We start from the raw sequence: 16,029 nt of genomic DNA, 5'->3' as shown, positions 1-16,029 counted from the left end.
CTTAGAATAGCTTAGACAAAGCATTGTGATTTTTTTTTTCACCCTTTATTTAAAATAAAAACAGTTCAACCAAAAGCAAATGTACAAATGCGGTAGTACAACAGAAACATCAGCTAAAGCACTTAGAATGACAAAATCCACATGTTAGATTGGCTTGATCTTGAAGTGTAGACCAATGAGACTGAAGACGAGACATTTCAGATCTTGCACCAGGTAGTAGAACACACGAAGACCCTCAGGATCCCTAAAACACAGTGCAGTTTTAAAAGTTAGAGTCGTTTTGGCCTTTTGTCAGTGATAAATATCTACTATCCCAAATGCTGGAGACAAGTACTCACTTTGACTGGTTGACGTCAATCAATGAGCCGATTTTGGAAGTTGTGAATGAAATGTGTTCGTCCCCAATGACAATCTCCAGCTCCTGTGAAACAACAGAAAAAGAAAAGTGGTTCCTAAGGCTTGAGTAATACCTTTTTTGGGCATGTTACAAAGTGTTTAACACAAAACAATAAAAACAAAGATACAGGAATAAAATCAAAATTACAGAAACGGTAAAAATGACTTGTGAACAAGTTAAAATGTCTAATAGGCTATAAATAAATAGTAGTTTTTTTAAGAAATTATTTAAATGAAGATGATGATTTAATGTTCTGTGTTTTCCTGGTTTTACACCTGTTAAAAAGACCATAGTAGCAGTGCAGTCATGAGGAAAAAAGGGCAACATCTGCATCTTTAAAATTTAGGTCAGAATAAAAGAAATTCAAAGTTTTCACTACGGGCTTGATGATGTAAGCAATGGCGACAAGATATGGCCTGATTTGTGCATGCAGGATTTCTGCTCCAATAATAAAGCCCTCTGTTACCTTCACAGCTCAGACTGATAGGAAATGACAGAAAGATTAAATGGGTCAACAGGCTAAATGAATCAGGTCAGTGATGCTGAATGGAGTCGGTGAACAAACCTGTCTTCCAACTCTGTCAGGAGGCGGCCACAGTGCATCATCTTCCTTGGTGATCTCGCTGTCATCGATGATCCTCTTCAGCTCCTCCATCACACTCTTGTGTACATAAGCCTGGGTTGGTGATCAGAAAACAAGAACTCAGTGACCTCTAGATGTGTTCAGTGTCACGACACACAGATCAACCAGATTAGAATAAACTAAACTAAAGAGGACCTATTATTTTCAGCTCTATAATTTATTCTGGGACTACAGTAGAATAACTCTGAATGATCACAGTCCAAAAAACTCCTTATTTATCGTACATTGTCCTTTATGCAGCCCATCAGTCCAGCCTCTGTCTCAAATAGGCAGTATTAGCTCCTGTTTCTTTAAGGCCCTCCTCCCAATGAGCCCACTCTGTTCTGATTGCCCAGCTTTATGTGTCAGAGTTGTGTAAATGTACCCCTGATGCAAACCAAACATTTTTTGCTTTACTGTTTCAAATTTAAAAAAGCTTTTAAACGACTAAATAACAGGAGACTTTTATTGTGAAGAATTTACAGGAAGTGAAACATGTTTCTCACTGAATTAGCAGAGCTTTGATAGTGGCGCTAAAAAAAAAAAAGGTCAAAACATATGGAGATATTTGAAGCTCTTTGTTCGGCGGATCAGTTAAAAATAATGCAGGGAGGAATAATGGAGAAATGCGCAGAAACAGCCACAGTAATGATGATGTTTGATGAAGAGCTGCAGATGACCAGCACACCTCCAACAGGTAAACTACTTATTTTACTTTGCTCTGCTGTGTAATGGAGTCATGGCTCGGTGTGACTACCCCCAAAACAATGGCAAGACATTGTAATGTTAATGGAGCAGAGCAGTGAACTTGCACACTGTGCGTGGAGCAGATGACCTTCTAAAGAAATCCGTCACAAATTGACATCAACTTGGGCTGAAAGTAGAAAAACTGTTTGAAACAGAGCATTCAGAGCAGTCTGAAGCCTGTGCTTTTTGCTAATAGGGATTACTTCTATATACGTTTACCTCATTATTTGACACTTTGACCGGATTTAATATGAGCATCCGACATTGTGACATTATTTATATGTCTGAAAACAAGGAAAAGCATAATTGGTCCCCTTTAGCTTATGCAGCTAACATATTTACTGATATATAGAAATCACTGAGAATAGGTGCCCTCTGTAACAGTGGTTATCATATCATTAAGATATATTCAATGTTTTCTCCTGCTTTAAGTGAAGAAGAGAGCCCTCTACTGGCTTAGTTATCCATCATGATGACGATAATGAATGAGCCAACAGTTATGTTTAAAATATAGTCACATTGTTGATATCTAAACATTAAATCAAAAACATTATGTGCTCATGTGGCATTACAGTGACTTTAAACATTAACGTTTGCCAGAAATATGGACTGCCAATGCTACAAAAGTTTGGGAACACAGATCCTCCAGGAAGTTTCGTGGTTGTAACCATATATTACCTCTTTTCTGATCATGACGTCGTTCTTGTAGTTGCTGTTGTTTGCATACCTCAGTTTACCTGCAAGAAAATAAACCGTATGAAGCAGAAACTTAAAAACAATGCATCTTTAACCAAAGACCCCTGAAGTTAGGAGTCCTGCAGGCCACATGGCGCTTATAATCTAATTTAACTGTACGTAAATAAGCACCACATTGAAAGTAAATTAGTTTTACGGACTATATTCAGCTTACATTTAACGTACTATATTTTTCACACAATGTAAACCAGCGAGAGAATTGGGCGGTTATCAACTCACTTTGGTCCGCTGCGGCCTAGTCACAGGCGATGTTAGCTTTCAAACAGGAAAAGCTAAAACATAAATTAACGACAAATTAAACTTACCGTCAGGTCTGAATTCAAATTCCAGGAATTCGTGCCCAAACTTGCCCTTATGCCCGACATAATATCTCAAATAGAAGTCGCTTGTTGACATTTTCAATTTCCAGAGAGTCTTGCCGGGGAAGTCGGCGGACAAAACTCAGCTAAAGAGAGTAGCCTCGCTAAACGTGTACGCATGCGTAGAGGCTCACAAGGAGCAATGAGATTTTGTTGCCCAAATATTTGTCTATCAGGTAGTTCTTACATTGTACTACATTGTAATACCTTTGCGATGAATTTAGATTCATCCAGAATTTTACACCCGAAATTTTCCCTACATGTTCTTTTAGCAAAAATAAATATGATCATTATAGCAACACTGAAATCAACAATTTGATATAAATTAATTTACTTTGGGCAAACATAACAACCTGATTTAGTGTTTTTCCAAATACAACCCTGCTTTGTGTTGAAAAAGCTTTTAAGACATTCTTTAAAAAAACATCGTGGATTGTCAAAGAATTGCTTAAGTTTATAATTTTGTGACTTGAGTCTATTGATTTAAATTTTTCAGTCGTAAAATTATTTACATTTTTTGAATTACATGTACTTAATTTATCATTAACTTACTTTTTAAAATAGTTATAGTTTCTATCTATATTTATTTTTACTGCTTTTTTCTGTTTGTTTTGTCTGTTTTTGCCAATAATCCCTATAAGTGTTTATGGTCTTGTAATGTAATAGTTCCTCTAACAAAGATTTAGTTCAGCAAGTTATTGCAAAAAAACACCAGAATTCATAGCAGCCATAGAAAATATTCTGCCTGGAAGATGTCGCGCAGGGAAAAACCAACAACATTGTCGCATTTTAATAACGTCATCATCTTCCGCACCGAGGATCGGATCAGAGCTCACCACATGTGTGGTTGTTAGAAACGTTTATGATGGCAGGCTCGTTTTCACAGGAGCTTGAGGAGTTGTTGAATCCTTTGCCTAAATTCGCTGATCCAGAGGATGATGGTGACGAGGCGACTAAAGCCAGAGTCACAGAGAGATCCCATGAGGACGACGACGACGATGATGATGATGTCGGCCTCAGTGCCCTGCGAAAGCACAACACAGCTCTGCTCACAGAGACAGACAGAAGGTACATGGGGAAGAAAATCTCTCGTAAACAGCTGCTGATGGATGATGAAGAATCTGGTGCAGAAGAAGAAGATGATGATGATGATGATGATGAGGCGGAGGACGAGGGTAGCATAGAAGAAGATGAGGAGGAGGATTCTATAGGGGATGAAGAGGCAGAAGATGATTTTGAAGATGAAGAGGACACTGATAAACTGGCATCTAAGATGAAGAGCGTTGACATCACGTTTCCTCAGGGAGTGGACTTTCACAAACTGACAGAGGGCATGGACGACCTTGGAGTGAGTGAGGAAGATGACGATGACAGTGGTGAGGAGGATGAAGGCAGCGATGAAGATGAAGGCACTGATGATGATGATGATGATGATGATGAGATGGAAGACGGTGAGGATGAGGGAGCCGTCCGCACGTTTTCTAAAGAGAAAGTGGACGAGGAGGTCGAGAAGGGGAAGGCTGTGAAGAACCAGCTGGCTCTGTGGGACCAACTGCTGGAGGGCCGAATCAGAATCCAGAAAGCTCTGATGACCACCAACCAGCTTCCACAGCCGCAGACGTTCCCTGAGTTCAAGAGGCAGGGTGGAGCTGAGATCACGGGGGCACTCAAGAACACCCACAAGGCTTTAAAGGCTCTGCAGAGATCCCTGCTGGAGCTGCACGATGAGCTGCTTTACCAGAACGCAGACACGAAGGCCATCGCCCTGGGGAAGCCCGAAGGAGCCCAGAGTGAAGACGAGGAGATAAACAGCGATGAGAGCGAAGAGGAGTCTGTGCAAGAGCGAGGACCGGCCAAGCGAAAACTGGAGATGGCTGAATACCCGGACTTCATGGCCAAACGCTCAGCTTCCTTCCAGCCGTACTGCAACGCCACACTGCAGAAGTGGCACGACAAAACCAGACTGACCATGGGCAAGAGCACCAAGGGTTTCGGGGCATTTGATAGGAACATATTAACCCAGGTGGAGCAGGTGCTGATGGACAATGAGAGGCTGGTGCGGCGCACTCAGACCAAACGCACAGAATACAGAGTGCTGGGGAAAAAAGAGGCCTCCGCTCTCACCTCCGAGAGCGTCTCCACAGAGGGCGAGGAGGTCGAGCAGCAGCAGCTGAAGGCAAACGCACATCTGAAAGACCTGGATGAGGACATATTTGACGACGACGATTTCTACCATCAGCTGCTGAGAGAGCTAATCGAGCGCAAGACGAGCGCAGCCGACCCCAATGACCAGGTGGCCATGGGGAAGCAGTGGCTGGCCATCCAGAAACTACGCAGCAAGATCAAGAAGAAGGTCGACACCAAGGCCAGCAAGGGACGCAAAGTCAGATTCCACATCCACAGTAAACTGGTCAATTTCATGGCTCCTGTTGACCACAGCTCAGTGAGCGACGAGGCACGCAGCGAACTGTATCGTGGCCTCTTTGGTCAGAACTCCACAGTCAGGGAGTGACACCAGGGAGGTGTTCATCATGTGGAGCAGATACCGGGATGTAAACTAAGTGCCTTCTTTACATACCTGACTGAGCGGGACAATTATGGTGCTCTGACTTGATGGGAATAAAATGGGTCGGAGGGCAAACACAGTCCTTAATAAATATCTTTTTATACTGAGTAATATTTTCAGTATGTCTTTGCCTACTGACCAATCTGTGGTCAAATGTAATATGTACGTAATTCCACTCAAAACCAAATGTGTACTGAGTGTTCAGTGGACTAGGAGGAAAGCAGTTCATGTATTGTACATTTTATACTGTATTGTTTGTCCTCTGTGACTAAGTCTCATGATTCAAGTAAAGTGTTAACGTTTAATTGTGTGGCCTTTTTTTAAACTGTAGTGGAGTGTCCTAACATTGACTTATGACATTACATATCAACCAGTTTTGATCACACACTTGAGAACAATTTAGAATGTTTTTATTTTTAATATACTGTAATGAAGGTCTAATTATTATTTCCCCACACTGCTTTTATAGTTAGCTGAAAAAAGGTCAAATTTAAATATATACTTTATTGAGTAAATATTGCCATTTTGAAGAGCACAGTTGTTACAGATAACATTAAGTGGTGCCATTCTACTCAAATGTCCCAGTAAGCCACGACAGTGACAGCCATCATTCATTTTATTTATATATATATATATCTATATATATATATATATGCATGCTTTCCACACTGTGACCATGTGCAAGTTTCTTAATTTAGAATATATAAACTCCCTGCAGGTTGCTATCAACCCTCAGTTTCCCAGAAAATATGTGACCTCAGTGTTTTCAAAGGTAGTTCCAGCTCTGGCTGTCACTACATTATTCACAGTATTTAACTTAAGAGACAGACTCAAGTTTTCTAGTCTGTCTTGAAACAACAGTCAGGAGCCCAAATAAACATTGAATCAGGTGTTTCTTGCTGTAATCATTCCTCCTGTTCATACTGACCTTTAGAGGATCTCTTCATAATATCTGAAGCTAATATGAAACTTCAGTGTCCAAATGAGTCAGTTCTAGTAGATATCTTTCAACGTTAGTCTTTTTAGTGCCAAAGTTCCTCTTTTTGTTACTATACTTCCACCGCAGCTCAACAGGGAAACACTGTCTGAGGAAACACAAAGAGGGAATTAGACTGTAAATGTGGCAGATATCCACTTGATATGACTAACTCAGACTGCCGAAGCCTCATATAAGCTTCAGATAAACTTTTGAATGCATTTTTGCACAAAATGACTGTGTGGACACACTGTGGATTTTGTCCCCCATCACTTTAATAGCCAGTATGAACAGGAGGAATGATTACAGTGAGGAAAACCTCTTTCAGTGTTCGTATGGGCACCTGACTGTTGTTTTAAGACATGCTTGAAAAATTGTGAACCTGTCCTTAAAAAGCATGTGAAATGTTTATCCTCTTCTGGGGAACTAGAATAGGACAAAGCAGCATGTGGCACTTTTCTCTTAATATGAAGATGAACAGAACACTTTCCTTAAAAAAACAGAACAGACTTAAACTAAGATGGAGTGGCATGAGATTATGAACACATGTCGTGTGTCAACTCAAAGACAGTACCTGAGAACTTTATAAGAAAATGTATACAAGAAGAAAACTGCTTAACACAGTACATTTACAGAAAACATTTACATTGGCTTTCATGTACTCAATGGCATTTTACAGCTCAATGCATTTAGAAGCAACTGAATTTTCAGCATCTAGGTTTACTGCTTTTGAATCAAACTTGCATATATGTGCATCTGAGGATTCAAGTTTAAGGGAACCAGAAAAAAAAAAAAAACTTTGTGGTAATTCCTTAACAACAGAATTAATTGTTATTTATGTGACCAAGTTGCACATTAGTTACAGTAATGTCAATACTACATTGCAAGAAAAATCATAAAACACAATTAGGCCGAAGACAGTACAGAACATTTTCTTTGGTGATGATGTACATGATGTACATTAAATGATTTGAGGTGGAAGTCGGTTGTTTAATCTGACTAATAACTAATTCACTTTGTTAGATTTACACAACACAAAGCAAGTGCTGCTTTTGAGCAACATGAAACAAAGTGTACAACGCCAGGAATTTCAACCCATCCATACATCATTTCAAAATTTATTTCCATGAGTCAAAATATGCTTTATATGGAGCTTGAAAAAGATGTCAAGTTGCATTGATAAAGGGAGTTAGTCAGGTCACACAGTGAAGCTTTAAGAGTAGTGAGGCCCTGCCATTAAGCAGCATGTTGCTACACTGCATTTAATCCTTTAAAGGCTGTCATGTGTTCGGAAATCTTTTTCAAACACAAAACTACATCTTAAGTTTCTCCATTTCAGTGCTGTGGTAAAGGCAAGCAGCAGTTTTAAATGAAATAAGTTCGTCCCTTTGTATTTCTCCTCCTTCAATCTCATACATCACACAAACTAAAAGAAAAAAAAACAACAAAAGACTGAATACATCTTCTTTAAACCAGCTCCGCAAAGGAATGGTTTCCCTTCTTCTCATATTTCCTCAGTCCAAACAGAATCATATCAAAGGCTGTTAGCCACATGAAGTGCTCAATCGGCACGTAAAGGCGAACCGTCCCTTTCGTCTCTTCGGGGGAGTGCTGTGCTCAGTGGGGCCGACTGCTGGAATCCATGTTTGCCTGCTTCTTCGTCATTCCATAACTGTTAAACCAGCCGTTCAGCCGTTTGGTCAAACCACCATTTAGAATATCCTGGATGTGCTGAACTATGAGATTTATGGCAACTGTATAGGAAAATAAAGAGATTGTGTGGTCAGGGGAGCCCCAGTTTGTACTTCTACATTTGAGTCACAGAGCTTAGTGTCTGATTTTCTGAAAAATACATTTCCTCATGTTCTTGGAGGAAAGAACTTGAAATCATCCAAAAACAAAGTGCAAATGAAACCATACTGTAGATACTCTGAATATGTTGAAGTAGTATACCTGCCCTGGCCAAGCCCCAGTTTACGCCTCTCATGTATTACTATTATATTCGAGACAAAGAGCTAAATATCAGACTTTGCCAAAAATACTGTATATACCTGGCAACTAGGAAGAACCCAGAACATCCTTTAACAAAACTTGCCACTGTTCTTAAAGGACAGGTTCACAATTTTTCAAGTCTGTCTTAAAAACAACAGTCAGGTGCCCACATGAACAGTGAAAGAGGTTTTCTTCACTGTACTCATTCCTCCTGTTCATACTGGCTATTAAAAGATCCCCTTTACATGTGCTTTCAATGTAAGTGATGGAGGCCAAAATCCAGTGTGTCCAGTCATTTTGTGCAAAAATGCATAAAATGCATGCATAAAAGATGATCTAAAGCTTATATGAGGCTTCAGCAGTCTGAGTTAGTCATATCAAGTGGATATCTGCCCCATTTACAGTCTTCTTAGCATCAAATTCCCTCTTTGTGTTTCCTCGGACAGTGTTTCCCTGTTGAGGTGGAAGTATAGTAACAAAAAGAGGAACTTTGGTTCAAAAAAAGACGATAACGTTGAAAGATATCTACTTGATTTGACTCATTAGGACGGCTGAAGATTCATATTAGCTTCAGATAAACTTTTAAATATTCAATCACTTACATTTGTCTCTTTGATGTTTTATATTTTCAAACGAAATAACATTCATATTGAACTTGTGTTACAAAAAGGCAAGAACATATGTAATTTTCAGCTAGTTACAGTTGCACTTGAGAAACATGTCAAAAATTAGAAATCATCCAGATGGTTAGAAGAGTCTTTTAGGATTCTGAAAATACCCTCAAAACAACAGCAAGTGTTGTTAAGCAATCTTCTGGGTTCTTCTAGTTGCCAGGTGTGTACAGTAGTTTGGGGAAATTCTGCTCCTTAGCTCTTTGTCTCGAATGTAACAGTAATACATGAGAGGCACAAACCGGAGCTCGGTCAGGGCAGGTATCCAGCATCAACACATTCAGAGTATCTACAGTATGGTTTCATTTGCAGTTGGTTTTGGATGTTTTCAAGTTCTTTGCTCAAATCAACAGACAAAGCTGTTTTGTCCTCCCAGCAGCAGAGTCTTTTGCTGCTGCTTTGTTTCAAGAGCACAATTCCCAGCTTAGAGGTCAATAATAAACACAGCTGTGTCCTTCATGATAACACTGTTGAGACTAGGGTCTCAAACATTTGGTTTCAATTGAATAACTATGATCCCTAATGTAGTCTACTGGGAGAATCTCCCAGAGTACAAAAACACATATACTCACCGAAGTTATCAGCTCCTCTCGGTATGATCACATCTGCATATTTCTTCGTCTAAATAGCGTCAATAAAAAGGGAAAAAAAAGTTTTGACCATGAGTCCATTTTCAGGGACACAACCATGCAAACTGGGTTAAGTAGTTTTACATGTAGAATATGCACTCACTGGCAGACAGAACTCCTCAAACGCAGGCTTAACAAAAGTAATGTACTGTGCTAGAATGCTTTCCAAGTCTCGACCACGTTCACTCATATCACGTAGCACTGAGGGACAAGGAGACCAGGAAAAAGTTACCTTTCAGAAGTAATAGTTGAGACACTTTGGGCAACATGCATATTAGTTTTCTAGAAATTTAAAGGATTCATTCAGTTGTGCTTGTATGTCTCACCTCTGCGTGATAGCCGCGTGTCTGCGTCAGTGTCCACAAATAGCTTCATTTGGAAAAGGTCTCGGATGTCTTGGGCGTAGAACATCAGGATGCCCTCAAACAGCACCACATCAGCAGGGTAGACTGTCACTGTCTCTTCCTTCCTGCCACACAAAGACATTAAATATAAAAAACACTTAAAGCATACCTGTGTGACATATGGTGAACGTCAGCCACTGTCACAAGTGACAATAATGGTCAATCTTCATACACAGAGCCACAAGTAGTAGGTGCTGGTTAGTGAGGGGCGAAAAAATATAAAAGGGCACCTGATACATTCAATGGGCCCCATCAGCAGAGAATAATTCATGTTTGGTAAAAAGTCTACATAGATTTTCAATGAAGATTAAAATTTTATAGGGTGACTGAATATAGGGAAAACAACTCTGTGTTAAAAATGATTTACTTTTTAAACATCTCTGTAATAAGATACAGGGAAAACATTTTATTTCTCAAACACATCTTTAGGAAAAACATGGAACTATTAACATTTTGAGAATTAGCTGTTTTGAGCATCTTGTCAGTGAAGTGAGAAGCAGGATTGGTGAAATAAAAAGGAGAATTCTTTTGGCCATGAGTTTGTAAATGTTAATGACCTCATTATGGTCAGTTGGGATGTCACTCTCAATGGACAACAGCAGAAGATCTATGATCCTTCCTCTCCACATCTGTTTCTAAACTGCGTCTTGATCACTTTCCGTTTAGAGAATGATTGACTTGACTGATGCAGTTGTCACTGGCAATGCAGCATTTATTTTGAGGAGTTTTGTCAGCTTTGGGAAGACTATGTCCTCATCATTTTCTTTAAGGCACGTAAGCATAGCTTGGATATTGCTGGTACGGAGGGCATAGCAAGAGTAAGTTCTGTAACTCAATACTTTCAACCTTAAGTTCAATACTCTCTTCCTCCAGGTCATAGAATTGGCAAGGATCCTTGAAAGATGGGGTAGCTGTCATTTGTCATGCCTTTCCAGTTCATTGGGATGGTAAGGCATTGACATACAGCGCTAGAACTGCACTAGCCCTCTTGCCTTTGTCATGTATGTTTTTACCCCATACGGAGAAAGTGATGTTTCCACTCCTCTCCATTTGTTTCTCAGTTAGCAGGGTTACTCAAAGGGTTCTCTTCCAGATTTCATTACAGGATACATTTTCAAACTTTTCAACATGCCTAGGCAGAGGTTTAAGGGTCGTTAACGCATTTTGAATAAAGAATACTCTAATGATTTCCTTAAAGACACAAGATTGATTTCCAATTTGTACCAAAAATTTAGTATAGAGATGGCTGAGTATGTATCTAGCTAGCTAGCTACTATCCATCTAGCATATTGTTTAGCATTTCATAGAGCTTTGGACAGACCTACATATAAAACCAACTTAGAAAATACAGTCTACATACATCAGTAATGTATCCTTAATAATATTTAATCCAGACACTTGTTTTAATTGCAGAAAAGCCTTGCTATGTGACCTATGTCAGGATCAGGACTGCACTGACCTAAACAATCTGAAGAGGTGTGACTGAACAAATTAGAGAGTAGCAATGTACCAAAATCAACTGAATGGAATAATGTCATCTAAAACAACTACAACATGTTTTTAAGGGTGCTTTATTTTCCTAATAATCAGCCTACACAAAGGATACATTCATTTCTACCAAAAGTATCTCATGTTCTCCATTGGAAGGGCACTTCACAGGGTTTTTACACCCCATACAGTGCACCTTGTAGGGCATTTTTTTCTCATTAAAAGTGCACCAAATTTTGCACTTCAGTATGTTAGATTTAGGGGAACCCTGAATTGCTTTTTTTGATTCACTAGAAGGGCATCCTTACAGAACCTCCAACTCACCCTATTATGACGGTAGCTCATAGGGCACTGCATTACATCCTCTTCATTTAAAAAGGCACATCATGTTTTCTCGCTTTTGGGGGTTCTTTACAGGGCACTATCACATTTTCTTCCACTGAAAGGGCACGAGTGAGGGCACTACATTCCAGATTGTAACATATCGGGGCCCTCTGTAAGGCATTTCATCCTGATTTACACATAATTAAGACAGTCATTACAGAACTTTGGTATGTTTTCTCCTTTGCACTGGCACTTCAGAAGGCGCTTTATCATACTGTGAAGGCACCTTAGAGGGCATTTTATCATACTGTGAAGGCACCTTAGAAGGCATTTTATCATACTGTGGGGGCACCTTAGAGGGCATTTTATCATACTGTGGGGGCACCTTAGTGGGCATTTTATCACACTGTGGGGGCACCTTAGTGGGCATTTTATCATACTGTGGGGGCACCTTAGTGGGCATTTTATCGCACTGTGGGGGCACCTTAGTGGGCATTTTATCATACTGTGAAGGCACCTTAGAGGGCATTTTATCATACTGTGAAGGCACCTTAGAGGGCATTTTATCATACTGTGGGGGCACCTTAGAGGGCATTTTATCATACTGTGGGGGCACCTTAGTGGGCATTTTATCATACTGTGGGGGCACCTTAGTGGGCATTTTATCGCACTGTGGGGGCACCTTAGTGGGCATTTTATCGCACTGTGGGGGCACCTTAGTGGGCATTTTATCATACTGTGGGGGCACCTTAGTGGGCATTTTATCACACTGTGGGGGCACCTTATTGGGCATTTTATCGCACTGTGAGGGCACCTTAGTGGGCATTTTACCATACTGTGGGGGCACCTAAGAGGGCATTTTATCATACTGTGGGGGCACGTAAGAGGGCATATTATCATACTGTGGGGGCCCCCTAGAGGGAATTTTATCATACTGTGGGGGCACTTTAGAGGGCATTTTTATCATACTGCGGGCCAGTGCAAGTAGTAGAGTAATAAACTCAGCAAGCTGACTCAGTGATGTCAATTATTCAAGAATATTTAACCTGATGTTTGCTAACATTACATAACATTGGCTACCATAAGCTTCTGGTAAGACCAATTAAAGCTGTAGCAGCAAAACCCTAGAGTGTATTGAAATGAGTAATGTTGGGTTTCATTGCTTGTGAATTTAACTTTTCCATTGCATAAGGAAGAATGTGTCATTTCCTCTTTAAAAAGTTATATAATCTCAGTTTAAAGCTACAATGAAAGGCTTTAAAAATTTAATTCTAAGAGAAAAAAAAGAGTTAAAACTGGATTATACCAGAGTTTTTGCATGTTTTATCCTATTTAATAGAATTTACATATATTTTGCATTACTGATGACTATTCTTGATTCATTATGCTATGAAAATCAATTGGTGTAAAAGGTAGATTATTTAACAGTGGACATCATGTCCGCTTTTATTGTTAATGTTGGTGCTGCATTATGATGCATTGGAGACATCGATTATAGGACATGGGTTGAAACATGTAAATACACTCCTTAAAAGACTCATTCACCTGGAATGGGTAACAAAGTCATAAACAGGGATGTGCACTGTTTTGCCCTCCTTGATGTCCCATAGAGTCGCAATTATGAGATCGTTGTCAAATGCATCTGTAGGGAAAGAGCACAAAGCAGCAGGATGAAATATTACTAGACACTGGATGAAACGAAACCTCACACCAAGAACCTGAGTCACATGCAGATTAATTGCTGGAATCATTGTAGGCGACACACAACTATTTCAGGCCAACAGACTTCCATCTTTGATTATCCTGCCACCAGAGGATACATGAATGCAATGAGGTGTGTTGTTGGCAAGATAAATAATACAGAGTGCTGACATACCTGGGTGATCGAAGTTGAACTGGCCCTTGAGGGCTTTAGCCTTCTGTTCTGGGGTGAGGACCCTGTAGAAGCTATCCTGGCTGAGGATGGCCACTTGCCGCTGGTGGTGGTCAATCTCGTTCTGCCCCAGCAGCTCCATGATCTTGCTGCATACCGACGACTGGCCACAAAAGCACAACGAAAACAAGTAGTATGACAAAATACTGGCCCTTGTTATCTGATTTTCCACATCCTTCTGTTTTTGGAACTTGCAGTGGTTATCTGTACAAACCAAACCAAAGTGTAAGCCTTCATTAACACTTTGTTTACTTTACTTGTGTGTTTGTGGAGATATTATATTAGAAACCAATCTAAAGCTGCAAATGTGGATTCGTGATATCATGGCTACATTAGGATGGTGTCTAAAAAGAAGACTCCAAGTCACTTATATCAGTCAGATCCTAACTGGAGTGCCGACCTCTTTTCTCAGTGTTAATTTTGTCTGAACTCAGTAGACAGAGACGCACTCAAAGATAGATTCATACAGAAAACAAAAGACTGCAGTCGACTCCCCACTAAAGTAACGTGCATGGGAGAACAGGTGGTATCATATCAGGAAGTCAAAGCCACAAACAACTGTCTGCTGAGCCACAACTTATCTTTTGTTGATAATCAAGTTACTGTATTATCACAATTTTGGCTTGTTCGTATTTGTCAAGCCAAGGAATAGGTAGAGTGTTGCTGGATAATTCAACTGCCTTTCAAGTTAACACTGCGTGTCCGAAACGTCACACACTGCAGCGTGGAGGACTGCTGGACTGCAACTCTGTTGCTTTACTACATCTCTGGTATCATTCAAATGACCAAATTCGTCACACATTATGAAGACTAATGCATCTTTTCTGATGCAACAGAATAACAATTATTGCCAACACTTCACAGTCTTTGAAATACTGCACAAGGTTGGATACAGGATGGGGAATTATAATGCAGATTTTTAGTCTCTCATGGCACTGAAGAATCGTTGTAATGCCAAATGAGGGGGCCTGCGATGCACAAAATGAAACAGAGGATGCATCAGTATTACAAAAGAAGAAAATTAAGACTTTTCAGGATGAGATCAGCACATCCACCAGAAACAATACAGATGAGGATAGTAAAAATAAACCTTCCTCAGACTACCACATCTTAAACTGGATATGGCCCGCAGACAACATGACACCATGAAATAATAATAATCGGATTGTGCTTAGTTATGCAAAGATTTGGGGTTAATGTGGCTTTCAGGGTCTTTTAATGTTTTTTTTTTTAGTCTCTAATTTCCATGAGCTTACAGGCAGAAGAACCTACACAGCTGATGCTAATTAAGTGAAATCGCACTTTTTATTGTGGCCCTTGCCACCCTTTATATCCCTTGAAGTTGAGAAATGTGAAGATATAATGGCTACATATGAGAGCCCTTAATTTTCATCTATCACACTGCTTTATTAACCATCCCAGCAAAAGGCACATTATAGACAATAGACATGTAGAGTTCTTATCCTAGTTTGACATGCGGCCTACACCCCTGTCAGTACTAATCAGTCTACACAATCAGTTTAATTGATCTAACAGAAACACAATAAATTGCCCAGGATTTTTTACCCCGCAAAAAAAAAAATGTTGCGCGTCATCAATATCCTAAATTATATCAACCCCGCTGTGTCAGCCTGATATAAAACCCTAATAAATACCGAGAAATAAAAAGTGTGAAATAAACGCCAACCTTGCCGCTGGCTGTCCCTCCAGCCACACCAATGAGGAAAGGCTGCCGATTATTGTGCTCATTTTCGGCTTGGTCACCTGGCTTTGTCTCGCTGTCGCCTGCCATGCTTCATCTGCAGCGCTATGCGGCCCTCTGACACACGGGGGTGTCTGCGCTCCTCCCATTTCATGATGCTGCCGGTGATGATAATGATGAGGCTGACGATAATCGGCACGATGATGATGATGATGATGTGCTGGTTATTAAAATGTTGTGGTGAGTAGCTTGTATAGCCTAGTGATGTTGATGATGATGAAATAAGAGTTGGGCAGTTATATTAAAAATGTTGGTCAATTATTATCATGCACTTTAGGCTATACTTTCATTTATAAGATACTTTAAAATTCTATACCACTGAATATTGAGTCAACGGATTGAAATGAATTACAAAAAATAAAATACATTTTCATCGTAGTTGTAGGGTTTTTTCTTAAAAAAA

The 16,029-nt window shown here is 39.9% G+C and overlaps 3 protein-coding genes across 4 annotated transcripts; 1 reads left to right on the top strand and 2 right to left on the bottom strand.

The window, feature by feature from the left end:
* Window positions 1-20: 20 nt before the first annotated feature.
* magoh (mago homolog, exon junction complex subunit) lies at window positions 21-3,014 on the bottom strand. Its single transcript, XM_067597924.1, has 5 exons — window positions 2,828-3,014; window positions 2,445-2,503; window positions 963-1,073; window positions 339-421; window positions 21-244 (listed from the first exon to the last, which is right to left on the bottom strand). Exons 1-5 carry the CDS (start codon window positions 2,916-2,918, stop codon window positions 145-147), a joined length of 444 nt encoding a protein of 147 aa, XP_067454025.1. The 5' UTR covers window positions 2,919-3,014; the 3' UTR covers window positions 21-144.
* Window positions 3,015-3,690: 676 nt separating this feature from the next.
* Window positions 3,691-5,752, top strand: aatf (apoptosis antagonizing transcription factor). The gene has a single exon (XM_067597920.1). The coding sequence runs from the start codon at window positions 3,744-3,746 to the stop codon at window positions 5,391-5,393; it is 1,650 nt and encodes a 549-aa protein (XP_067454021.1). The 5' UTR covers window positions 3,691-3,743; the 3' UTR covers window positions 5,394-5,752.
* Window positions 5,753-6,676: 924 nt separating this feature from the next.
* On the bottom strand, window positions 6,677-15,730 carry uck2a (uridine-cytidine kinase 2a). Of its 2 annotated transcripts, none has more exons than XM_067597922.1 (7): window positions 15,629-15,730; window positions 13,808-13,967; window positions 13,477-13,573; window positions 10,042-10,184; window positions 9,819-9,916; window positions 9,659-9,707; window positions 6,677-8,177 (listed from the first exon to the last, which is right to left on the bottom strand). In XM_067597922.1, exons 1-7 carry the CDS (start codon window positions 15,713-15,715, stop codon window positions 8,041-8,043), a joined length of 771 nt encoding a protein of 256 aa, XP_067454023.1. In that variant the 5' UTR covers window positions 15,716-15,730; the 3' UTR covers window positions 6,677-8,040. The 2 variants fall into 2 exon arrangements, with proteins under 2 accessions (XP_067454023.1, XP_067454022.1); XM_067597921.1 differs by having other exon boundaries at window positions 15,552-15,714.
* Window positions 15,731-16,029: the final 299 nt, after the last annotated feature.

Source organism: Thunnus thynnus, chromosome 8 (assembly GCF_963924715.1).
Source record: "Thunnus thynnus chromosome 8, fThuThy2.1, whole genome shotgun sequence".
NCBI classification, from domain to species: Eukaryota; Metazoa; Chordata; class Actinopteri; order Scombriformes; family Scombridae; genus Thunnus; species Thunnus thynnus.
This window is presented reverse-complemented; position numbering and strand designations above follow the sequence as displayed.

What these genes read in the sequence shown, in the direction of transcription:
- magoh (XM_067597924.1), bottom strand. Translation starts at nt 2,918, where the DNA reads ATGTCAACAAGCGACTTCTATTTGAGATATTATGTCGGGCATAAGGGC. An exon ending in ATTTGAATTCAGACCTGACG is followed by an intron (nt 2,504 to 2,827) that starts GTAAGTTTAATT and finishes ATTTTCTTGCAG; the next exon opens with GTAAACTGAGGTATGCAAAC. An exon ending in ACGTCATGATCAGAAAAGAG is followed by an intron (nt 1,074 to 2,444) that starts GTAATATATGGT and finishes TCACCAACCCAG; the next exon opens with GCTTATGTACACAAGAGTGT.
- aatf (XM_067597920.1), top strand. Translation starts at nt 3,744, where the DNA reads ATGATGGCAGGCTCGTTTTCACAGGAGCTTGAGGAGTTGTTGAATCCT.
- uck2a (XM_067597921.1), bottom strand. Translation starts at nt 15,656, where the DNA reads ATGGCAGGCGACAGCGAGACAAAGCCAGGTGACCAAGCCGAAAATGAG. An exon ending in TTGAGGAGTTCTGTCTGCCA is followed by an intron (nt 9,708 to 9,818) that starts GTGAGTGCATAT and finishes GACGCTATTTAG; the next exon opens with ACGAAGAAATATGCAGATGT. An exon ending in GAGAGGAGCTGATAACTTCG is followed by an intron (nt 8,178 to 9,658) that starts GTGAGTATATGT and finishes TTTCCTATACAG; the next exon opens with TTGCCATAAATCTCATAGTT.